The sequence below is a fragment of the Macrotis lagotis genome, chromosome X (genome assembly GCF_037893015.1).
Source record: "Macrotis lagotis isolate mMagLag1 chromosome X, bilby.v1.9.chrom.fasta, whole genome shotgun sequence".
Lineage (NCBI taxonomy): Eukaryota > Metazoa > Chordata > Mammalia > Peramelemorphia > Peramelidae > Macrotis > Macrotis lagotis.
In genome coordinates this window covers 193449472-193475549 of record NC_133666.1, presented here as the reverse complement: position 1 = coordinate 193475549, position 26078 = coordinate 193449472, and the positions used below count along the sequence as shown (strand labels likewise).

At 34.6% G+C, this 26078-nt stretch overlaps 1 protein-coding gene and 1 pseudogene across 1 annotated transcript; both read left to right on the top strand.

Moving 5' to 3' along the window:
• Positions 1-566: 566 nt before the first annotated feature.
• LOC141499977 (interferon alpha-16-like) lies at positions 567-1118 on the top strand. The gene has a single exon (XM_074202808.1). The coding sequence runs from the start codon at positions 567-569 to the stop codon at positions 1116-1118; it is 552 nt and encodes a 183-aa protein (XP_074058909.1).
• A 10416-nt stretch (positions 1119-11534) lies between these two features.
• LOC141498930 (interferon alpha-1-like) lies at positions 11535-12126 on the top strand (annotated as a pseudogene).
• Positions 12127-26078: the final 13952 nt, after the last annotated feature.

The window sequence follows — 26078 nt, the reverse complement described above, 5'->3', positions numbered from 1 at the left end:
TTTATTGGATGACTAGGTCACAAGGTAGGACTTACAGGAATGAAAGGGCTAATAGGTTTATCAAAATATGATTTCTGGTATTAATAGTTGTAGAACAGGTAAAGTGGAGACCATGGAGTGAAGTGAAAAAGAGAATATTGTTAAAACCAAGGAAGATATGGGATAAGAAAGAACTAAACCCAAATGATACTAACAGAGGTAGTGGGAAGAGGACTGGAGTGAGAAGTATTTCAAGGAGAAAAACTAATATTTTGTAAATGTCAATATGTGCCTTAAAAGGGAATGAGAAAAAATAAGAAAAATAGGAAGCCTCATCTGAAAGAGCTTAATCTCTAAACTCTCTTTAAGGGTAAATTTAGTTGCAGTTGCACAAATATTGTAAAGATAGGTTTGTTTAAAAATGAAAAAGGAAAGTAACTTAAAGAAAGTGGAAATTCCATTAAAGTAATGATAATTACATTCAGTACTATTTAAGCGAGAGAGAGTAGACCAGAGACCAGATACCAAAGACACTGAGAAACTGAACTCTCAGCTCAGTCAGAATCAAACCATCCATCAGCATCAACATGACCTCCTGGACCTTGTTGCCAGTTGCCCTTATGCTGCTCTGCTCCAGCTCCCTATGCTCTCTAGGATGTGACCTGACTCAAGGACTGCAGGATGACTTCTCACTTCTGAACCAAATGAGCACATTTCCCCTGGTGCCATGTTGGAAGGACAGGATCAACTTCAACTTCCCAAAGGAAGTCATGGAAGGAAGCCAACTCCAGAGGGGGAATGCCACAGTCATTGTGCATGAGATGCTCCAACAGATCTTCACCATCTTAAGTCTGAAATCTGTTCCTGCTGCTTGGAATCAGACCCAGCTCATGCAACTGTTCATTGGACTGGATCAGCAGCTGCAACAGCTGGAGAAGTGTCTTGGGCAAGAGGGGGAGTGGGAAGAGACTTTCTTGGAGAGTGAGAACCTCAGATTGGCCTTGAAGAGGTATTTCCAAAGAATAAACCAGTACCTGCAAGGAAAGGTGTATAGCCACTGTGCCTGGGAAATTGTGCGAGTAGAGATCAGGAGGGTCTTCCTGTTCATGAGTAAACTAACCAGAAAACTCAGAGACTGAGGAAGAAACAAAAAGACTTTCAGTTCTTCAAATTATTGACTGCTTCCTAAAATTAAGCAAACATTAGAAAGAATTATTTCTACACCAACTAAAAATCATTGGCATCCACTAAATGATTTTAACATAAGTTGCCATTCCTCTGTTGAAAGGAGATTTGAATCCAGGGTATCATCATCTGCCTTCAATAGCTGAACAGTTTATAATTTGTAGACTTCTATTTATATATCTATCCTTTTATTTATACTATTTATTTTTATGTCAATATTTATATTTATTCTTCATAGAAGGGATATCTTTTAGTACTTATATTAAGCCTGTTGTGAATTCTTTTTTACATGAAATACATTGATTTAAAGAAAATTATTTCATTAATAAAATCATTTAATTCATAAGACTCATGTGAAAATGTTCACTTAATTATCCCAGGGTTAAGAAAATCTTCATGGCAAGAATGCAATTCAAGAAACTAAACTATTGATGTTGAAGGGGTTGTGCTACTTGGTGAATTTATATAGTTGTCAAATCTTATCAACACTGTGGCCTTAGATGGATTACGGAGATGTGTATCCTGTTCCACAATGCATATGTCCCATAGGCAAGACATAACAGAGACAAAGCTGTGGAGCTTTGAAATGATGACAATTACAGGAAAGAAATTATAATGATGGAATTAAAGGAACTAATATTCCCCTATCCTTTTGCTGAGAAATCCCTTTATAATGTTTATACCTTGAGGAAACCATTGATAAGAGGAATGCCTCCATGGAGCCAAAATATTTTGAGAAACACTTTTAATGTTTGGAAAGAATTGGAAACAAAGTAGACTGCCACGGACTGAGAAATATCAAAACTAGGACCATTGGTTATATTGTAACCAGCAACATTCCCAAGTGCTGTCTGAACTACATTACTACTGTAATTGAGAAATGTTTAAAAAATACCTAAAAATGTAATGGAACACAGATAATGTTCATATATAATTTTCTCTGTCAAAATGTGGCTTGCAGATTTCCCTATCTTCAGAACTAGATTTCAGAGTGGATAAGCAGGCAGATCTTACTGATAGGGGCATTTTTTATATATAGGTGACTTCAGGCAAGTCCCTTCAGTTCTTTCAACTTTATTTTCCTCATCTGTTAACTGGAGAAAATAATAACACCTACCCTACAGGTAGAACCTTAGAGGGTTCTTTTTAGTGAGAATTGAATGAGCTGACATTTGGAGGTGTTGAAAAAGTGGCAACTCTCATTATTATCAATAATTACAATGATAATTATTAAAAAATTGCTACCACTTGGAGTGTTCCTATTACAGAGAATTTAAAGGTGCCAATAGAGAAATATCAAAGTTAATGAGAAAGTGGAGGTGAATAGTGAATAGGAAAGGAAATTAGCCATTCAGAATCATGAACCAAAAGGAAAAGGATGGCAGAAAGAAACTATATTATATTATATTATATCATATTATATTATATTATGTTATAGAGAGGAGAACATTCCACATTTCAGGTAATTTCTGAAAACAAACCCTTCTGTGTTTTCCCAGATAAATGAACTGTCATTTATCTATTTCATATGCCTTTCAGTTGTTGCATTTTCTGATTAGGCACAGTTCTTAAAATTTTGCCCTATATTCTCCATTCATAAAGGAGGGAAAGAGAACTGTTATATAGTCATGAAGAGGTGAAGGGCCAGATCTTTTGACGGTGATCAACTGATGGAAACTTGCCCCATTTCTATACTGACTCTTTTCTGGTTATTTCAGGCATAGGGAGCAGAGGAAGGAAAAAGAATAATGCTTGGGTATCTTTAACATTAAGAATAATGCCTGGGCATCTTTTACTCATTTAATCTTAGAAATTTTGGTGTAATGGTATCACTGGATTGGGTACAAAGAAATCTGAATTCTAATGCTAACTTTCTCATAGATTATCTGTCTCAGGGAAACTTATCTTGACCTCTCTTTGTTTCCCTTTCCTAATCTTCAGATAGAGGGGATTTGATTTGACAAATTCTAAAGTCTCTTCTCATTAGAAAGATTTTGATATCTGAATTGGATAGATGTGTTTTGTGTGCTGGACTGTAATCATACCACACATCCACACTGGGTTTCACTCTTCAAATAGAAGTCCTATGAATAGTTTTCTCCTAAGGCTATCAAAGATAATAATGGAAATTAATAATTTCTTTTGCTCTGAAGTCATTACATATCATTTTTTACTCTGCACATGGCATCTTCACTGACTCTTAATCAGGCAAAATTGTTTTCTCTCCTGGAACCATTTCTGTCCCTTCTTGTGGTTGTTCACATCAATAAAAGTGTTAGATTAAAATCCCTAAATTTTACCAGCTTGGATTATAGATGTGGAACCGTGCTAGGACACCTCATTTTTATAGATGAACAACAAGTTTTATGGTCATAATGGCAATAAATGTGATAAATACAGAGAAGCTTGAAAAGATGCATGAAATGGATTAATGTGACGTTAAAGGAACAATTAAAAACAGTATGCTTCTAATGACTTACAAAGTAAACAACAAACACCACATTCAACTAGACCATGAAAATGTTACAAAATTAAAATAACCAAATTTGATCTCAATGAATAGATATGAGTAGATATATTTGCCTCTATCTTTGCAGTGCTGGGGGCCATTGGTGGAGTACTTTACACATAATGCCACTCTATTTCAATATATTGGTTAATTTTCTTGACCTTTTTTTCTCATAAGTGCTGAGTCTCTAGAAAGATGATAAAAAGGATACAGTCTGAAATGTTAACTTTTTTTTTAGAAAAAGAAGTTCCATGAGAGCATAGACTTGCCTTTGCTATGTAAGTAGTAAACTCTACTCTTTGCACAGTGTTCAACATATGACAATGGATTAATTAATGCTTTTTCTAAGGTAAAACCAAAATGAGAGTAAAGGCAGCAGGATAACAACTAACATTCACCCTAATTGCTACAAATAGGATTCTAAACCAGCATGACCAACAAAATATAGAAACAAGAGAATTCCCAGGCCAAGACAAATTAAGAGGGCAGAGACTAGTCCAAAATGGGAGCCACAGCAACATTAGCAGTGATAGCAGCAGTATCTGCAGCAGCATCTGCAGCAACTTCAGGAGCTTTCAACTTGGAGATGGGAATGTGATCAGAGGACTCTCAGAAAGAGTTGATATTGGACTCCTTTGCTAGGACTGGCTGCCACTTTACATATTCATTTTCTATGACCTAGTTCCATATCATAGTTGCAGGGCAGAGAACAGCATAATCTTTTGATCTAGCAAGAATATTACTAGTACTATATCCATAAGAGCTCAAAGAAGTGTCGAACATGACTTAAGTCACTAAACAACAAATATATTTTTGAATCCTCAAATTGCAGCACATTGTGGAACCTAATGTAGATACATTTCTTTTGACTGACATAAGAAAAACCTCACATTTTTTGTAATTTAAAAATTGCTCACATTTATATAATCACTAAATATTTCTAAGATACTTTGTATTTCTTGTGTTGCTGGATTATTAAAACTGCCTTTTCATCCTCATTTATCAGCCAAACAACTATAGCCTCATATATAAAGGACATAGCCCAATTAAAATGTAAACTGTCAAACATTTAATGAAATGAATAAATAGACAGTAAAACTGAAAAAAAGTAATGTGTTATTTTTGAAGTCAGTATGTTAGGCACTGATGTTTGCCTTCGTTCTCAAGAAGACCATGACATCAGGGACATGATACCATGACAAGTACATGAATTAGACTTGAGTGAGGGGCTGCTAGGCTAAGTCATCAGGTTCACTTTCTACTCCAGAGCCTCTGGAGCCAGATATGAATCAGGATGACTGGTGATAGTCCTGGATGTGAGGCAATCAGGGTTAAGTGACATGCCCAAGATCACACAGGTGTCTGAGGATGGATTTGAACTCATACCCTTCTTACTCCAAAGTCAGTACTTTATCAACTGCACCATCTAACTGCCCTTTGTAGCCAAATACAAGATGGAGGTAAAGCTTAGAGGAGGATTTCTTCTTTACATTTGACACCTCTGAGTTCATGACTTGTCCAACATTGTGCTGCTAATATGTATCCAAGGTGGGAGTCCATCTCAGGTTCTCCTGATTTCAACATTTATGTTCTATGCATTATGTTGCCAACAAGTACTTTTTTACAAAGGAAAATTTGAGTTCCAGAAACAGGTCCAGGAAAAACAGCATCCCATAGGATGCTTTGTCAGCTCTTTGCCTCTCTTTAAATCTTTAAATATTTTGCTCACATCTTGTTGTTTTTGCCAGCATTTCAAAAATGTCAGATATTAATTGTGTAAAGGAGATAGTTTGTCTTTAGTTTTGAATTTATGGAAATGGTTTATAGTGTTTCTTCATTATATATAAAACATTCTTTAATTTCTTTAATTTTTTCCATTTACATGATAAAAATTTAGATATTTGTTTTAAAATTTCTGAATTCTAAATCCTTTCCTTTCCTTTCTGTCATCCAATCTTTTTAGAAGGCAAATAATTTCATGTGGGTTATACATATGTAGTCATCCAAAACACACTTGCTTATTGGTCTTATTGTGAAAGAAAATGGAAAATAAAAAATCATCAAGAAAATAAAGAAAAAAAAATTAAAAGTATGCTTCCCATTCCCCAAAGACAGCACTAAAAGTGAAAAAGGAAGCAGTTGCTCCCCCAAGATAGAAGCAATATCTAAGTCACTGATGGTCAAGAATGTGGTGTTGAAGAGTATCCATAGCTACAAAAAAGAAGATTCAAGTATACCCTAGCTTCCCATATTCACTAAGGCTTTGAAGGTCTAAATAGCCTTGAAAAAAATGTCCATTGAAGAAACAAGCTTGATACCTATACCATTATTAAGTTTCCTTTACCACTGAATCTGCTATGAAGAAGACTGAGACAACAGTCTTCATTGTATATGTCAAGGTCACAAGCACAAGTCTGTCAAGCAGGCAGTAAAGAAGACATCAGTGCAGCTAAGATCAATATGCTGATCTAGCCTGATGGGAAGAAGCAGACCTATGTCCTATTTACTCCATACTGTGATACCATAAATATTGCCAACAAGATTGAAATCATCTAAATTGTTTCCTGCTCTATCAGTTCATCTATAATAAAAAAAATTCCATTTTAAAAAAGATTGCTTCCCCCAGGTTTTGTGATAAGAATTCAGGCAAAATCTTCTAGGGAAACTGGAAAAGAATAGGAATTGAACTAGATTTAAGCCAGCACCTCACACTACATTCTGAAATGAGGCAAATATACGTATGAACCAGGCATAAAGGTGACATCATAAGCAAATTAGATGAGCAAGGAAAAGTCTACTTGTCAGGTCTATGGGGAAGGGCAAGAATTCATGCCCAAAGTAGAAATGGAAATCATGACAAAATGTAAAAGAGATCATTTTGATTATGTTATATAAAAACAATTTTGCATAAGTAAAATCAATGCAACTAAGAGTTGAAAGAAAGGAAAAAGCTTGGAAATAATCCTAATAGCAAATGTCTCTTGAAAAAAAAGGCTTTATTTTTCAACTATATATATATAGAAAACTTAGTCAAATTTATAAAAATACAAGACATTCCCCTATTTCTAAGTGGTCAAGGACTCCATTAGATTTTCTTTGGAGATAGCATATTTCATCATAAATTTTTTTAAAATTGGGGGTGGAGCTAAGATGTTAGAAGAAAGACAGAGACTGTCTGAAGCTCTCCTCTAAACTCCTCCAAATACATTTAAATAATGACTCTAAACAAATTATAGAGTGTCAGATGACACTAAAAGATGGAGTGCAACAATTTTCCTGCCTAAAGGAACTTGAAAGATTGGCTGGGAAAGGTCTGTTGCCCTGAGTTAAGAGAGGAGCACAGTGCAGAATTGACCAGGCCAGTACTGAACAGCCTCAATCATCCAGGGACAGGGAGCCAGGAGATTGGGTCAGTGGCAATATTGGTAGTTTCCAGGCATCATAGCCCAGAGATTACCAGGAACATAAATATAGCAGGAAAAATCTGATTGACCAGGTGAGAGTAGAACACAGTCCATTGCAGGCCTCAGCAGTAACTCCAACTGACCAGAAGCAGTGCTTGGGAACCATTGCATTAGCAGCCACAGCTGCTCACCCAGGTTTTCAGCCCACAGGGATTACATGAATTACAGGGGTCTCTTTGCTATCACTGAGCTAGGATACTGCAGTTCTGTGCATACTCTGATCCCTGTTGTAGTCTAGGATTGCAGCCTTAGGAGTAGAGAAGCATTAGTACATCAAAGCTTATTGCCACAGCAGAGCAGGGATCCTCCTCACATTTCCAGTGCAGAATGAGTACTTGTGGTCACCCACAGACCAGAGCACAGACCAGGAGAGGAGAATAAAAAAGACTTCTCCTTAGATCATACCATTTTAGAAGAATTGAAACATGAAAGATTACCAAAAATATCTCTGAAAAGTATTTCACCAAAAAAACCCTCCCTAATCTTGGGATAATGTATCTTCCATCATGGAAGCATAGTTCAGCTTTAACATATAAAGTTAAAAGTCAAGATATTAACTGAGATTATGAGCAAACAACGAGAATGGAACCTGACCATAGACAGTTACAATGGGGGTGGCTAGGTGGTGCAGTGGACAGACCCTGGAGTCAGGAGTACCTAAGTTCAAATTCGGCCCCAAACACTTAATAATTACCTAGCTATCTGGCCTTAGGCAAGCCACTTAACCCCATTTGCCTTGCCAAAAAAACTAATAAAAAAAAGTTACTATGATGATGCGGAAGATCAAACCTCAGATTAGAAGAGAACAGAAACAAAACTGCTGCATCCAAAGGTTCAAAAGTTAAGAAAATGTGATTTTAGGCCATGAAAGAGATCGATTAAAAATCAAGGAAGAGAAGTAGAGGGAAAAATGTGAACGGAAATGGCATTAATACAACATAAATCTTTAAGAGGAGTGGAAAATTTAGGCAAGAATCACAAAAATCATGGAAGAAAATAGCATCTGAAGCATGGCATATGCTAAATAGTAAAAGAAGTCCAAAATCCATTAAAGAAGAACATCTCAATTAGAATTGGTCAAATCACAAGGGAGGTCCAAAAACTCACTGATAGAAAATCATTCATTAAAAATTATAATTGGGCAAGTGGAAATTAATGGAAACATTAAGAACATAATAAAATAAAATCAAGAGAATGAAAAAAATAGAAGAAAATGTGAAATATTTTCTAGGAAGAATTAATGAGTTAAAAAAACCCCATAAATCCAGGAAAGATAAGCTGAGAATTATTTAACAGAGTCCTTCACCCAGTGCCATCATTATTACAACCCTGAAATCTCTTCATGACTAGCTGTCTAACCTCCTCACAATCTGTGGGTTAAGAGCTGTGGAAGCATCCACTGCAGTCACTGATTCAATCACCCAGAAGCCTGCTGTGAATTTGTGGTTTCATGGACCAGCCACGAAGGGCCTCTTGTGGGTCTCTGCCAGCTTGTGCTAGAGAGACCCTCTTCTCAACTCTCTCACTCTGATGACACAGACCTTTCTTTCCTGCCTTTTCAAGTTGTCCTGAGATGAGACATTGTTTCACTCCATGTTTTGTGTGTGGGTCCTGTAGCTAGAGAATTGATCTTGTGACTGTTTAAAGTTGTCTGAAGAGTGGGAGAGCTCAGACAAGTTCCTGTCTAATCTTGGTATCTTGACACCAATTCTACTTTTCAGTTTTGGATAGCACTTTTAACTCTATAAAAACCCATCTAGGCTTAAACATTGTATCATTTTGAAGATAAAAGTGTTGCTTTTTCAAAAACTTTTCATCTATAATATAACATTTCTATTTCTATTTCTATTTACATAACACTTAAAAAAACCTTAAAGCACTATGTAGATATTATTGAAATTGGATAATTATTATTTACTTCATGAGATAGTATAGATAGTCTTAGGTCCATTTTAACAGGGGAAGAAATGGAAGCTAAGAGAGCCTTAGCAGTTTACTCAGGTTATAAGTAATAACTGTTCCAAGAAAAATTGGATTTAGACCTTTAAGGTCCAAATTTAACATCCTAGATGAAGGGACTCTCATGTAATAGCTTATATAATAATGACATTACAACAAATTGTTGTAAGCTGGTAAATTTCAACAAGCAGTTCTCCAAAAATATGGCATACTTTTAAGTATGAACTGCATTAGTCACAATTTCCATTCTTTTCTTAAATCTGGACAATCAACAAAGCAATAGAAGATAAGTCATGGTCTGAAATATTTACCTATATCTGAAGTGTTCATATACATGATGAAAATTTATGAAAATGAGTTGAGATGAGCAGTCTCCAGAATATCCTTGTTTGTGACACAATATTTATTATTACACATTATTTAATTGCATTCTCAACTCTGTGACAGAGAGAGACAGTTTTCATAGTTAACAAGAGCAAGAGATAGGATTTACACTCAGGTTCTAATTTCTCCAAGTTTAGTATTCATTTCTCCCCATGGTTAGCAATGGGGAGCCACAGGAGAATTTGAGTAAGAGTGTCTACAGTAGAGCAATGTATAATTAACTCAGCCCATTTTCAGGTGGAGAGACTGAACAGAGGATGACCTGGACTCAGGAAAAAGAATTAGGAAACAATGAGAATAGCATTAAGAAGAAGAGATCAGGGACCTGAAAAGGATGGTTGTTGTGGAAGGTGACACAAACTAATTGCAAGCACATTGCAGAGAGATCTACAATGATCTGGGGAATGAACTACATTTACAAGAAGGGGAAAGGAATCACAATAGATTCCTCAAATGAACCAGGGATGTCACTGGTATCATTAACAAAAAGGGAACAATTTCTTATCCTTCTAGAATTTTTTCAAATGAATTCAGCTAGTAGGCATAAAAGGATGAGGAATTTCTCTTTAGGAGTATTTAAAAGATCAGAATTCTGTTTTCACTAGATCAAAAATTCCTTGAGGGTAAAAGGAATGTGAAAAAACAAAAGGAAAGTCAACTCATGTCAAACGCCAAAAAACAGAAGTAGAGAATGTTATTTCCTCTCTAGTCATTGAAGCAAATTTAGTACAGTGAGCTCAACGCTTCAGGGTACCAGAAAAATTAAAACTACAGGGCTATGAGGTGGCTAGGTAGTGCAGTGGATAGAGCACTGGCCCTGGAGTTAGGAGTACCTGAGTTCAAATCCAGTCTCAGACACTTAAGCTGTGTGTCCTCGGGCAAGCCACTTAACCCCATTGCCTTGTAAAACAAACAAACAAACAAACAAACCTAAAAATAAAACAACAACAAAAAAAAAAACTACTGGGCTATGATCAAAGTAAGTCCTGGCAAGTAAAAGAGCTATATCTGGCCACTGGATGGTTGGCTGGGGGGGGGGGGGGGAGGCTTCTGTGAATCTGTAGGATCCAAATTTACACAGACAGCTGCACTATCACTAACTAGGGAAATGTCAAGTTAAGCTATTTGAATGGGCACCCCACAACCTCAGTAGAACCCTGAGTGTCTAATGGTAGAAGAAATGTCAAAGAGGAATCAACAGGACAAGAGTCCCTGCCTTACCCTACCTCATAAGGACAGTAAGACTTAAGCTCACAATTGAGTCCCTAAAATGGAGTCTCACCAATCTGACTTAACAGAAATATAACTGCTAGGTCTAGATCCCAAAGAGATCAAATAAAATAGGGAAAGACTTGTACAGAAATATTCATAGCAATGCTTTTTCTGTTGGTTAAGAATAGGAAACTCAGGGTATGCCCATGATATTTGCTTCTGATTGATAGTTATTGTGCTATAAGAAATGTTGATCAGAATAATTTCAGAAGTCCCTGGAATAATTTGCTTCAACTGGCTCAACTGGAGACATTAATATTATCAATGGCTTCCTTAGGTTATAAACTTAGTAATAGAATTTCTCACCTAAGGGTATAAAAATTTTAGTCCCTTTGTGTCCATCATTTAATTTACAAACTTTAATGATAAATTTTGTTGCAGTTTCACAAATATTTTAAAAATAAAGTTGTTTTAAGATTAAAAAGGAAATTATCTTAAAGAAAGTAACAAGTAAAGGGAAATTGTTTATTTTAGGGTTTTTTTTTTGCTTTAGTATTTTTTTTTGCAAGGTAAAATGGGGTTAAGTGGCTTTCCCAAGGCCACACAGCTAGGTAATTATTAAGTGTCTGAGGCTGGATTTGAACTCAGGTACTCCTGACTACAGGGCCGGTACCTCTATCTGCTGGGCCACCTAGCCACCCTGGGAAATTGTTTTAAATATTGAAAATTAAATTCAGCATTATTTAAGAGAGTGTAGCCCAGGGACACATAAACAAGACCTTGAGAAAAAGACTCACTAATCCTCCAGTTCAGTCAAACCCAAGACATCCATCAGCATCACCATGACCTCCTGGACCCTGTTACTCAGTTGCCCTGGTGCTGCTCTGCTCCAGCTCCCTCTGCTCTCTGGGATGTGAACTGACTCAAGGACTGCAGAAGACTTCTCAATTCTGAACCAAATGAGCACATTTTCTCTTGTGCCATGTTGGAAGGACTGGACTAACTTTAAACTTCCCAAAGGAAGCTATGGCAGGCAGCCGACTCCAGATGGGGAATGCCACAGCCATTGTTCATGAGATCCTCCAGCAGATCTTCACCATCTTCAGCCTTAATGTTGTTCCTCCTGCTTGGAATCAGTTCCAGCTCGTGCAACTATTCATTGGACTGGATCAGCAGCTGGCGAACTGTCTTGAGCAAGATGGGGAGTGAGAAGAGCCTTTCTTGGAAAGCGAGAACTTCAGGTTGGCCTTGAAGAGCTACTTCCAACGAATAATTATGTATTTGCAAGGGAAAGAGTACAACCACTGTGCCTGGGATATTGTACAAGTAGAAATCAGGAGGGTCTTCCTGTTCATAAGTAAACTAACAAGAAAACTCAGAGACTGGGAAAGTAAAAAAGACTTTCAGTTCGGCAAAGTATTAACTGCTTCCTAAAATTAAGCAGCCATTTGACAGAATTATTTCTACACCAAGTAAACATCATATGTATTCAATCAATGATTTTAACACAATACAAGCTACTGTTCCTCTAATGAAAGGGGATTTGAATACAGGGAATTATCATCTGTTTTCAATAATTGAATGTTTAATAATTTGGAACATTCTATTCATGTATTTTTCTATTTTTTATATACTATTTATTATTATTATACTATTTAATTTATTTATATTTATTCTTCATAGAAGCAACTTTTCTAGTACTTATACTGTGAATTATTACATTTCTCATATAAAATCCAATCTTTTAAAGAACTCTTTTAATAAAACCATTTTGTTATTAAGCCTGGTGTGAAAATGTTGATTTAGTTACTAATGAGTTCAGAGAAGCTTTATTGCAAGAATGCAATTCAAGAAGTTAAACCACCTGTGCTAATCAGTGGATTTATGTAGTTCCCAAACACTTTGTGCCCACAAATGAGTTACAATCTAAAATCAAGATACAGACTATTCAAAAATACATGTGTCTCTAGGCTAGACATAGCAGAGACAAAACTGTTGAGCTTTGAAATAAGACAATTCTGGGAAAGAAATTATAATGATGAGAATAAAGGGAGTAAAATTTTCATACACTTAGGTGAGAAATTCCATTATTAAGTTCATATCCTAAGGAAGTCATTGATAATAAGAATGTCTGCAGTTGGGCCAAAATATTTACAGGAATGCTTTTAGTGATAGGAAAGAATTGGAAACAAAGTAGACTGTTATGGACTGAGAAAATGCAAAACTAGATCAATGACTATATTGCAGGAAGCAACAATGTCAAATGTTGCCGGAACTACATTAAAAATATTTAATAAAATACCTAACAATGTAATAGAACATACATAATGTGCATATGTGATTTGCTAAGTCAATACAAGACCTGTAGATATCTTTATGTTCAGAGTCAGATGGACACTAGATAAATTTGGAGTCAGGAAGATCTTCACATTCTTACAGAGGCCCTTCCTAGTTAGGTGACCAAGGGAATGTTCCTTCAGCTCTTTCAACCTGTTTTTCTTCACCTGTAAAGCATAGAAAATAATAACACATACTTTATAGATTTATTGCAATGAGAATAAAATTAGTTGACATATGTATTTGTATATATGGCAACTCAAAATTATTAATGTGTACAATCAGAATTATGCAACAATCACTCCCACATGGAGTGTTCTCATCATGGAGAATTTACCAGGTCTAATACAAAAATATCAAAGCATATGAGAAAATTGAGGTGAATAATAATAGGAATGGAGCTTAGACATTTAGAGAGGAGAAAATGCCACTATTCATGTGATTCAAGAAAACTACTTTTAGTCTTTCAAGGTAAATGACATTTCTTTGTTCTATTTGTCTTTCAATTGTCCTATTTTTTTTGACCAGGCAAATTTTTTTTTGGCTCAGCCCTATATTTTCATTCATAAAGGAGGGAGAGAGAATTGATATATTCATGAAGTGATGAAGACTCATATTATTTGTCTGTGATCCACTGATGGAAACTTGACCCATTACTTGAGTTGATTTGTTTCTGGTCTTTTCAGACAAGCTTTAGGGTAAGCAGAGCATAGGGAGTAGAGGAAAGAAAAAGACTAACATTTGATGCTTTTAATATTAAGAGAATCTCTTTTTCTCATTTGACCTTAGAAATATTTGTATAATAGCATCACTGATTGTATACTAAGAAACCTAATTTATTATTCTGTCTCACTGAATATCTGTCTCAGGGAAATTTACCTTAGTATCTCGTTGTTTCAGTTTCTTAATTTTCAGACAGAGGGGAATTGTTTTGGCAAATTCCAAAGTCTCTTCTGTCTAGAAGTTTTTGATATCTGGATTAGATAGATGTGTTTTATGAGGATGTTAGTTTCACTGCAATCATCATATACCTCCACTTATCTTCTCTCTGGAGACCACACTTTCATCTGGGGCTTCCTTCATTCCTTAGGGGGAAGTCTTGCTCATAATTGTCTCCAAACCTAGCAAAGACAATAAAGGAAATTAATAATATGCTTTACATTCAAGTGATTGCATTACATTTTTCACTCTGTACCTGGGCACTTCACTGGCTCATGACCTGGCAAAGTTGTTTTCTCTCCTTGGAACCATTATTGTCCACCTCCTTGTGGTTTTTCATATAAAGAAAAGAGATGAATTATAATCCCCAAACCTAGCAGTTGGAATTATGGCTGTAGAGCCACCATGCTTGGACACTTCATTTTACAGATGAAGAACCTGAGGCTTACAGAGGTCTATGGTCATAATGGCAATAAAATATGATAAATAGAGAGAAGCTTGGAAAAACACATGATTCAAGTAAATTTAACAGAAAAATGAAAAACAATAAACCTTCAATGACTTACAATATGAAAAGAAAGAACAAAGCCCACTTCCATCTAGACCATCAAAATTGAATGCTACAAAATTAAAATAACCAAATTTGAAATCAAAAAATAGGTATGAGAAGACATATTCTCCCCACTTCATTGGAGAAATGGGAGGCCATTAGTAGTACAAATAATGTCACTCTTTTAATACATTGGTTATTTTTCCTTTTATTCTTCTTTTCTTTTTATAAATATAACTCTCTAGAAAGATGGTAAAAATGATACGGTGGGAAATATAGACACTAATAAATGTTAAGTTTTTTGCTTTTTTGCTTTTTTTCAAAAATGGAAGCTCTATGAGAGCAGGGCCAAGTAAGTAAGTAGCAGACTCAGCTCTTAGTTCAGTGTTCAATGTTTGAGAATTGACTGATTGTTGCTTTTTCTGAGGCACAGCCAAAATGATAGTAAAGGCAGCATGATAACTCCCTACATTAACCCCCAAACATCTTTGAACTAGGGCTGCAAATGGAATTCTAAATCAGTAAAACCAACAAAATCTAGAAATCAATCTATTCCCAGTTCCAGACAATTCAGCAGGGCAGAGACCAGTCCAAAGTGTGAGTCACAGTAAAAATAGCTTGGAAGCTGCTTCAGGAGCTCTCAACTCTTAGCTGGGAAGATGATCAGATGACTGCTCAGAAATCGTTTGCATTGGACCCCTTTGTTAGGACTGGCTGCCATTTTACATCTCCATTGCCTGTAACTCATTTCCATATCCTACTTGCAATGCAGAGAGGAGCATATCCTTATATTAAGCAAGAATACTACAAGGTCAATATTGCAAAGAGATCAGACTCAGACATCACTGAAATCACTGAACACCAAAAATGACATCTTTAAAGGATACTGTAGAACTTAATAGAGAACATTTCTTTTGACTGACATTAAAAGAAAAAAACCCACATTTTTGTAATAATTATTATCCCTACTTATATCTTCCCTAAATGTTTCTTTCTTTTTAAAATTTATTTATTTGTTTTCATCCATACGTACATGCAAAGTTTCCCTCCACCCTCCCTTTTCACCCCCCCCCCCCCAAGCAGGGAATAGTCAAGGTAGCATTGTACATACAAATTTTGTTAAATATGTTTACAAATCAATAATTTTTGGCATGAGGAATTAGGATTAAGGGAAAGAGACACATAAGAGATAATTTTTATAAAGTGTTCATCAGATTCAGAAGGGTATTTCTCTCTCTGTGTTTTGTTTGGTTTTGTTTTCCTCTGGTTGGGGATAATATGTCTCTGGACTGCTGAGTAGAGCTGCTTCCATCAAGGCTGTTCATTTTATAATGTTTTGCTGATATGTACATTGTTCTCTTAGTTCTACTCCCTATGCCCGGTATCAGATCCCATAAGTCATTCCATGCTTATTTAGAGTCAGATCCTTTATGGTTTCTTATAGAACAATAGTATTCCAAGTATTCATATACCATAACTTGTTTAGTCAATCCCCAATTGATGAGCCTTCTCTCAATTTCTAATTCTTTGCCACTACAAAAAGAGCTGCTATGAATATTTTGGCAGATGTAGGACTTTTCCCATTTTTTATAATTTCTTCTGGATATAGACTTAGAATTGGAATTGCTGAGTCAAAGGGTATGAACAATTTTATTGCTCTTTGGACATAGATCCATATTGCTCTCCAGGAAAGTTGGATCAGTTCACAACTCCACCAGTAATGCATCAATGTCCCAGTCCTCCCACAACCTCTCCAACATTGTTTATCTTCCCTTTTTCTTATCTTGGCTAATCTAACAGGCATGAGATGATACCTCATTATTGTTTTAGTTTTCATTTCTTTAATCAATAGTGATTTGGAGTATTTTTTCATATGATTATATAGCTTTAATTTCTATATTTAAAAACTGATTGTTCATATCCTTAGATCATTTATCAATTGGGGAATGACTTGTGATCTTACAAAGTTGATGCAATTCTCTATATATTTTAGAAATGAGACCATTATCAGAATTCCTAGTTTTGAAGATTGTTTCCCAGCTTTTGCTTTTCTTCTAATTTCAGCAGCATTGATTTTATTAGTGCAAAAATGTTTTAATTAATATAGTCAAAATCATTTATTTTGCATTTTATAATGTGCTCTAACTCTTGTTTGGTCATAAATTTATCCTTTTCCCCAGATCAGATAGATAGAGTATTTTTAGTATTTTAATTTATCTACAATATCATTCTTTGTGACTTAATCTTGTACCCATTTTGACCTTATTTTGGTATAGGCCATGAGATATAAATTTATGCCTAGTTTTTGCCATACTATTTCCTGGTTTTTCCAACAATTTTTGTCAAATGGTGAGTTTTTATCCCAGAAGCCAATGTCTTTGGGTTTGTCAAATAGTAGATTGCTGTAGTCATTTACTGCAGTTTCTTTTGAACCAGTCCTAATCCACTGATCCATTATACTATTTCTTAACCAGTACCAGGCAGTTTTGATGATTGTTGTTTTATAGTATAGTTTTAGAGTTGGTAGAGCTAGGCCACCTTCCTATACATTTATTTTCATCAATATCCTTGCTTCTTGCCCTTTTGTTGCTCCAGATGAATTTTGTTACTATTTTTTCTAGCTTGATAAAGTAGTGATTTGGTAGTTTGAGTGGTTTAGCACTGAACATATAATTTCATTTGGGTAGAATTGTCATTTTTATTATATTAGCTTGACTTAACCATGAGCATTTGACATTTTTCCAATTATTTAGATCTGACTTTATTTGGGTGAGGTGTGCTTTATAATTGATTCATACAGTTTCTGAGTTTGTGTTGGGAGAGAGATTCCCAAGTATTTAATGCTGTCTACAGTTACTTTAAATGGAATTTCTCCTTCTACCTTTTGCTCTAGGGTTTTGTTGTTTATATATAGAAATGCTGATGATTTATTTTATATCCTGCTACTTGGCTGAATTTGTTAATTGTTTCAAGGAATTTTTAGATTATTTTCTCAGGTTCCCCAGGTATGTCATCATATCATATGCAAAGAGTGAGAGTTTTACTTCCTCATTGTCAATTGCGATTACTTCAATTTCTTTTTCTTCTCTTATTGCTACTGCTAGCATTTCTAATACTAAACTGAATAGTAATGGTGATAATGGGCATCCTTGTTTCACCCCTGGTTTTTTTGGAAACACTCTGAGTTTATTCCCATTAAATATAATATTTGTTGATGGTTTTCATTAGATACTATTTATTATTTTTAAAAAAACTCCATATATTCCTAAAATTTCTAGTGTTTTAAAAGAAATGGATGTTATATTTTATCAAAGGCTTTTTCAGCATCTATTGAGATAATCATGATTTCTATTGGTTTTGCTATTCATATATTTAATTATATTGAGTGTTTTCCTCATGTTGAACCATCCCTGCCTGCCTGGTATAATTGCAACCTGATTTTGGTGTATTATCCTGGCAATAACTTGCTGTAGTCTCATTGCTAAAATTTTATTCAAGATTTTTGTATCAATATGCATTAGGGAGATTGGTCTATAATTTTCTTTGTTTGTCTTGGTTCTTCCTGGTTTAAGTATCAGCACCATGTTGGTGACACAAAAGGAGTTTGGCAGTACTCCTTCCTCTCCTATTTTTAAATAGTTTATGTAGAATAGGAATTAATTGTTCATTTAATGATGGGTAGAATTCACTTGTAAATCCATCTGGACCTGGAGACTTTTTCTTAGGGAGTTTATTGATGATTTCTTCAATGTCTTGTTTCTGAAATGGGGTTATTTAAGTAATTTATTTCCTCTTCTGTTAATCTGGGCAGTTTGTATTTTTGTAAATATCCATCCATTTCAATCAAGTTGTCCAATTTATTGACATATAGCTTGGGAAAGTAGCTCCAAATTATGTCTTTAATTTCCTCCTCATTGGTGGTTAGTTCACTCTTTTCATTTTTGATACTGTTAATTTGGTTATCTTCTTTCTTTTTTTAAAATCAGATTAAGCAGAAGTTTGTCTATTTTATTGGTTGTTTCATAAAGCCAGTTCTTAGTTTAGATTATGAAATCAATGGTTTTGTTGCTTTCCATTTTATTAATCTAGCCCTTGATTTTCAGAATTTCTAATTTGGTATTTAATTGGGGGTGTTTAATTTGTTGTTTTTCTAGCTTTTTTTAGTTGCATACCCAGTTCATTGTTCTCCTCTTTCTCTATTTTATTCCTATAGGCATTTAGAGATATAAAGTTTCCCCTTGAAATTGCCTTGGCTGCATCCCATAAATTTTGGTATGATGTCTTGTTATTATCTTTTCTTGGATATAATTATAAATTATTTCTATCTTTTTTTTGCTGTTTGATCCACCCATTATTTAAGATAAAATTATAATTTCCAATTAGTTCTTGGTTTATCTTTCCCTGACCTTTATTACATGTAATTTTTATTGCATCATTGTCTGAGAAGTGTGTATTCATTATTTCTGCCTTTCTGCATTTGATTATTAGGGTTTTGTTCTTTAATACATGGTCAGTTTTGGTGTAGATGCCATGTACTGCTGAGAAAAAGTTATTTTCTTTTCTATCCCTATTAAGTTTTCTCCAGAGATCTATCATATCTAAGTTTTCTAAGATTTCATTCACCTTCTTAACTTCCTTCTTGTTTATTTTGTTGTTAGATTTATCTAGTTCTGAGAAAGGGAGATTGAGGCCTCCCATTATTAAAGTTTTGCTGTCTATGTCTCCTTGTAATTCATTCAGCTTTTCCTCTAGGAATCTGGATGCTATATCACGAGGTGCATGCATGTTTAGTAACAATATAGCTTCATTACCAATGGTGCCTTTTTAAGAAGATCTAGTTTCCTTCCTTGTCCCTTTTAATGAAATTGATTTTTGCTTTTACTTTGTCTGAGATTACATTTCCTACCCCAGATTTTTTTTACTTCTGCTGAGCCATAATATATTTTGATCCAGTGTTTTACCTTTACCTGTGTATATCTCTCTGCTTCAAATGTGCTTCTTGTAAACAACATGTAGGATTTTGGTTTTTGATTCATTCTGCTATTTTCTTCCATTTTATGGGACAGTTCATCCCATTCACATTTACAGTTAAGATTACTAATTCTGTACTTATTTCCATGCTATCTTTATCCATTTATATTTTTCACTTTCCTTTTTTCTTATTTCTCTTCACCAAAATTTTACTACCTTTCTCCTTTGACTTTTCTTTTAAAAAATTAACTTTCAGTTTATTTTCACTTATTCCCTTCCCTTTATCCCTTCCTCCCTTATCTTTCCCTTTCCCAGTCTGGGAATGTATCTTACTACCTCATTGGGCTAAATCTATTGAATAGAATTTACTCAGCATTCCCATTAAAAATGTTTGTGCTTCTTCCCTGGGTATTATTTATCACTCTAATATTATTAATCAGGTATCATCAATCACAGTTTGATTATTTGATTGTTTGATAACTTCCTATTGTTACCAAGATATGATCACAAATTATTTACTTGATTGATTGATAAGCAGCACTGACTCAAATTGCATCAAATTATAATTATAATTTTTTTTTATCTTATCACATTTTCAAGTATTTTTCAAACACACACAATCATCCTCAAGAGCCAAAGTCTCATCCAAAGTCATATCATTTCTTGAAATTTGTGCCCTTCCCCAGGCCTATTTTCTTTTATACTTTACCTCCCCCCTCTCCACACAGGGGACTTAATACCTTGTTAAGTGAAGCAAAGCCTATTCTCTCTCCTACTTTGCCTCCCTCCCCACCCATGGTACTTAACCCCTTGTTAAATGAAGTGCTAGTTAAGTCAAACCCTGATCTAATTAACTGAAAGAATCTTAATGGGCTCTAAATACTGGGAAGCTCTGGAGGTCTCACCTGAGAACTTTATAAATTATTGTAAGTTGCTGAGACACTGACTCAGGTCTTTACAATTCATGATACCCTCATTAGACAAAGGGTTAAGCACTGTGTGATTAAAGTGATTCAAAGGACAATGAAAAACACTTAAGTTTAAAGCTAACACCCCTGCTTTTCTTCAGGGCTTTTTGTCTCAATTGTAGTGATGTGATCTTGAACCTCTACAATGGAAAGATAAAATCCAATTATACCCATATCCTTTAGGTTCATTCTCTTCAATTATATTCTACCCTCTAATTATCCTTAGAGCAATAAAGTTCTAAAGAAATAGAAGTGTTATATTTCCCCTTCAGGGTTGTATACAATTTGATAGTCTTGACCAACATTTGATTTGTTTTATTTTCTTTTTTCCTTCCCCTTTCATTTACCTCTTTTATATGGAACTCTTAAGTTGTGTATTTGGTAATTGAGTTCTCTGTTCACTTCTGGTCTTTGTGTGAGGAAATTCTGGAAGCCATCTACTTCATTGAACATCCATCTTTTTCCCTGACAGCATATGCTGAAATTTAACAGGGTATTACATTCTAGTTTGTAATCCCAGGTCTTTTGCTCTCTGAAATATGTTATTCCAGGTCTTCTGATCTTTCAGTGTTGAGCCTGATGGGTCTTGTGTGAGGTTGATTCTGTTTCCTTTATATTTGGATTGTTTCTTTTTTGCTGCTTGCAATATTCTCTCTTTTATTTGAGAATTCTGGAATTTCCCTATTACAGCTCTTGGAGTTTTTATTCTTGGGGGTCTCTTTCTGGAGAGGTGCTGTGGATTCTTTCAATGGTTATATTGTTATCTTGTTCTAGTAGATTTGGACAGTTTTCCATTATAATTTCCAACATGGTATTTTCCAGGTTCTTTTCTTGATCCAGGCTTTCTAGTAGTCCAGTGATTCATAGATTGTCTCTCCTGGATCTATTTTGCAAGTTATTTGTTTTCCCTAAAAGTTACTTTATTATTTTTTTCAATTCTTCAGCCTTTTTATTTTGTTTGATGGAATCTTGTAGTCTTGTAGATTTATTGATTCCTATTCATTCAATTCTAATTTTTAGGGTTTTATTTTCTTCAATTAACTTCTGTGTTTCCTTTTCCAGTTGGTTATTTTTACTTTTATTGGAATTGGTTTCTTTGAGCAATTTTTCATGCATGGCTTTCATTTCTTTTTCCATTTTAGTTCAATTTAAGGGCTGTTTTGATACTTTCCCTGTGAGTGATTTTTCCCCTGCTTTCTTTAGATATGGCATTGATGTTATCTTTGTCTATAAAGTATTTTTCTATAATGAGCATTCTTTTAACTTTTTTGTTCATCTTGGGTGTTTTAGCTCTGCTCCTGGGGTATAGGGAGTATAGATCCAAGCTTTTTTTCTTTTTTTTTTTGGCTGGGGCTATTGTCTAATCTGCAGCTTGCCATTGACCAAGATGTTACCTATGCAGTACAGGCCTTGCTTTTGCAGAAGTTATTTTTCCCTCCCCTTTATGTCCAGGTTCTGATTAACAGTAGTTTCTTCCCAATCCAGTCCTGTCTTTTACCCTGGTGTTCTCAGGGTTCAGACTTTGTTCGGGACTGGAGTCTTCCCTGCTGGTTTGCCATCTAGCTGCTCAGACATCAGTTGTTATTAAGCTCTTGGAGACCTGGACTGCACTTGCCTAAAAGCCCTCTTCTGGCTTTCCCACTTCTATCCCCTGGACTTTGCTTCCATTTTTGCACCAAACAGACAGACTTTCACTGAAGACCCTCCACAGTTGTCTACAGTTGAAAACTTCTTTGTTTCTTCTCTTTTCCTTGGTGGGATCTGTGGTTTGGATGTCAGAGTAGAGGCTTCATTTCTCTTTAGAAGGGCTTTCCCATGCTCAAGTAGCATGTTAGCTTCATGATGTCATATTGGCTCCACCCTAGAAATCCCTAAATATTTCTTAAGTTATTTGCATTTATTATCTTATTTGATTCTTCAAACTATCTAATTTATACTCATTTATCAGTCAGGCAACTAGAGACACAGATAAGTTATATCAGAAGACATATTAAAATGTAAAATGTTAACTATTTAATAAAATAAATAAAATGTCAGTAAAGCAGAGTGAAATAATATGATGTTGTTGAAGTCAATAAATAGCCCACAAATGATCCCTAAGTAAAGTTTAGTGTTTGTCTCTTCTTTCAATTTGACACTATTGAGTTAAATGACTCGTCCAAGGTCATGTTGCTAATAAATTTTCAAGATGGAAGTGAATCTCAGATCTTTCTGATTTTATCAATTTTGTTTTATTCATTTTGTCAATAAGCATTTTCGATGTGTAGATATTTGCATCTTGATGGACAAAGGCAAATTTAAGTTCCATAAATGGACTCAGGAAAAACAAAGTCCCACAGGAAACTTTGTGAGCTCTTTACCTCTCTTTAGTTCTTTATTTTACTCACAACTTGTAGCATTTCCAAAATTATGTACACTAGAAAGTAATTGTGTAATGGGAGCAGCTTGGCTATACTTTTGCATTTGTTGAAATGGTACCTAGGGTTTCTTCATTATATATAAAGTAGTCTTTACTTTCTTTAATTGAATATTTTATTTTTTCCAAATTACATAAGAAAATAATGTAAAACATTTGTTTTCAATTTTCCGAATTGCACATCTTCTCATTTCCTCACTTTCAGCCTTTCTCATTGAAAAGGCAAAGACTTTCATGTAGGTTATATGTATGCATTCATACAAAACACATTTGCTTGTTAGTATTGTTGAGAAAATAAACAGAACCAAAAAAATCCCAAGAAAATAAAAATGTTTTTTGTTTAAAGTAAGCTTCCCCTTTCTCCCAAGATGACACTGAAGACAAAAAAGAAAGCAATTGTTCTCACAAACTCCAAGATAAAAACAAAGGCAAGACTTGAAGGTAAAGAAGGTGGAGTTGAAGAATGCCCATAGCTATAAAAAGAAGTGTGAATGTCCCTTACATTACATGACTCACAAAAGTTTTTTTTATTTTACATTTCCCCTGATCTCACTTCCCTCCCTCTCCCCCACCACAAATGGCAAGCTGATAGACTTTACATTGTTTCCATGCTATACATTGATCAAAATTGAATGTGTTGAGAGAGAAATTATATCCTTAAGGAAAAAATAAAATGTAGGAGATAGCAAAATTACAAAAAAGTTAACTTTTAAAAAAATTAACAATAATAGTCTTTGGTCTTTCTTTAAACTCCACAATTCTTTCTTTGGATACAGATGGTATTCACCATAAATATCCTAAAATTGTCCCTGGTTGTTGTACTGATGAAATGAGAAAGTTCATTAAGATTGATCATCAAATCCATGTTGCTGTTACAATGTACAATGTTCTTCTAGTTCTACTCATCTTGCTCAGCATCAGTTCATGTAAATCCTTCCAGGCTTCTCTGAATTCCTAACCCTTCTGGTTTCTAACAAAACAATAATGTTCCATAATGTACATATACCACATTTTGTTCAGCTATTACTCAATTGATGGACATTCACTCATTTTCCAATTGTTTGCCACCACAAACAGACTTGCTATGAATATTTTTGTACAAGTGATGATTTTACCCTTTTTGATGATCTCTTCAGGGTATAGACCCAGTAGTGGTATTACTGGATCAAAAAGTGTGCATATTTTTTACTGTCCTTTGCGCATAATTCCAAAGTGCTCTCCAGAAATGCTGGGTGAGTTCTTAGCTCCACCAACATTGTATTAGTGTCCCAGATTTCCCACATCCCTTCCAACATTGATCATTGTCCTTTTTGGTCATATTAGCCAGTCTGAGAGGTGTGAGATGGTACCTCAGAGATGCTTTAATTTGCATTGCTTTGATCAGGAAAGATTTAGAGCAATATTTCATATGACTATAGATTGCTTCAATTTCCTCATCTGTAAATTGCTTCTGCATATCCTCTGACCATTTGGCAATTGGGGAATGACTATTTTTTAATAAATTTGACTCAGTTCTCTATATTTTAGAAGTGAGTCCTTTGTCAGAAATACTAGTTGTAAAAATTGTTTCTCAATTTACTACATTTCTTTTTATCTTGGTTACAGTGGTTTTTCTTGTACAAAAGCTTTTTAATTTAATGTAATCAAAATTATCTAGTTTGTTTTTAATGATGTGCTCCATCTCTTCCTTGGTTATAAACTGCTTCCCTTTCCATAGATCTGACAGTTTTTCTTAGTTTGCTTATAATATTGTCTTTTATGCCTAAATCCTGTACCCATTTTGATCGTATCTTGGTAAAAGGTGTGAGATGCTTGTCTAATCCAAGTTTCTGCCATACTAACTTCCAATTTTCCCAACACTTTTTATCAAAGAGAGAGTTTTTATCCCAGAATGTGGAGTCTTTGGGTTCATCAAACAGCAGATTACTATAACCATTTCCTGCTATCTCTTTTGCAACTAGTCTATTCCACTGATCTACCTCTCTATTTCTTAGCCAATACCAGACAGTTTTGATGACTGAGGCTTCATAATATAATTTTAAACCTGGTAGGGCTAAGTCACTTTCTTTTGTACTTGTTTTCATTAAATCCCTGGAAATTCTTTACATTTTCTTTCTGCCTATGAATTTACTTATAATTTTTTTCTAACTAAAGTAATTTTTTTGGAAATTTGTTTGGTAGGAATTATCATTTTTATTATATTAACTTGCCCTATCCATGAGCAATTTATATTTGCCCAGTTATTTAAATCTGATTTTATTTGCATGAGAAGTGTTTTGCAGTTGTTTTCATAGATTCTGATTCTTCTTTGGTAGGTAGAGTCCCAAGCATTTTATATTGTCTGAAGTATTTTTGAATGGGATTTCTCTTTCTAGCTCTTGCTGCTGTATCTTGCTAGTAATATATATATATAGAAATGCTGAGGATTTATGAAGGTTTATTTTATATCCTGTGACTTTGCTAAAATTGCTAATTGTATATAGTAGTTTTTAGATGTTATTTTAGGCTTCTCTAAGTATACCACCATGTCATCTGCAAAGAGAGAGTTTTGTTTCTTCCTTCCAAATTATAATACCTTCAATTTTTTCTTCTCTTATTGCTGAAGCTAACATTTCTAACACAGTATTGAATAGTAGTGGTAATAATGGGCATCCTTGCTTCACCCCTGATCTTATTGTGAATGCCTATAGATTATCCCCATTGCTTTTAATGCTTGTTGATGGTTTCAGATAGATACTGCTTATCATCCTAAGGAACAATTCATTTATTCCTATGCTCACTAGTGTTTTTAGTAGGAATGGGTGCTGTATTTTGTCAAAGGCTTTTTCAGCATCCACTGATATGATCATATGATTTCTGATAGGTTTGTTCTTGATATAGTTAAATAAAGTAACAGTTTTTCCTAATATTAAACCAAGCCTGCATTCCTGGGATAACTCTTGCTTGGTCATAGTGTATTATCTGAGAGATATCTTGCTGTAATCGCTTTGCTAAGATTTTGTTTAAGATTTTTGCATCTATATTCATTAGGGAGATAGTTCTTTAATTTTCTTTCTTTGTTTTAAGTATTCTAGGTTTAGATATCAGCATCATATTGGTGGCATAGAAAGAGTTATAGGTAGAGTTCCATCTTCACCTATTTTTCCAAAGAGTTTCTATATAATTAGAACCAATTGTTCCTTAAATGTTTGATATAACTCACTTG

What these genes read in the sequence shown, in the direction of transcription:
- LOC141499977 (XM_074202808.1), top strand. Translation starts at nt 567, where the DNA reads ATGACCTCCTGGACCTTGTTGCCAGTTGCCCTTATGCTGCTCTGCTCC.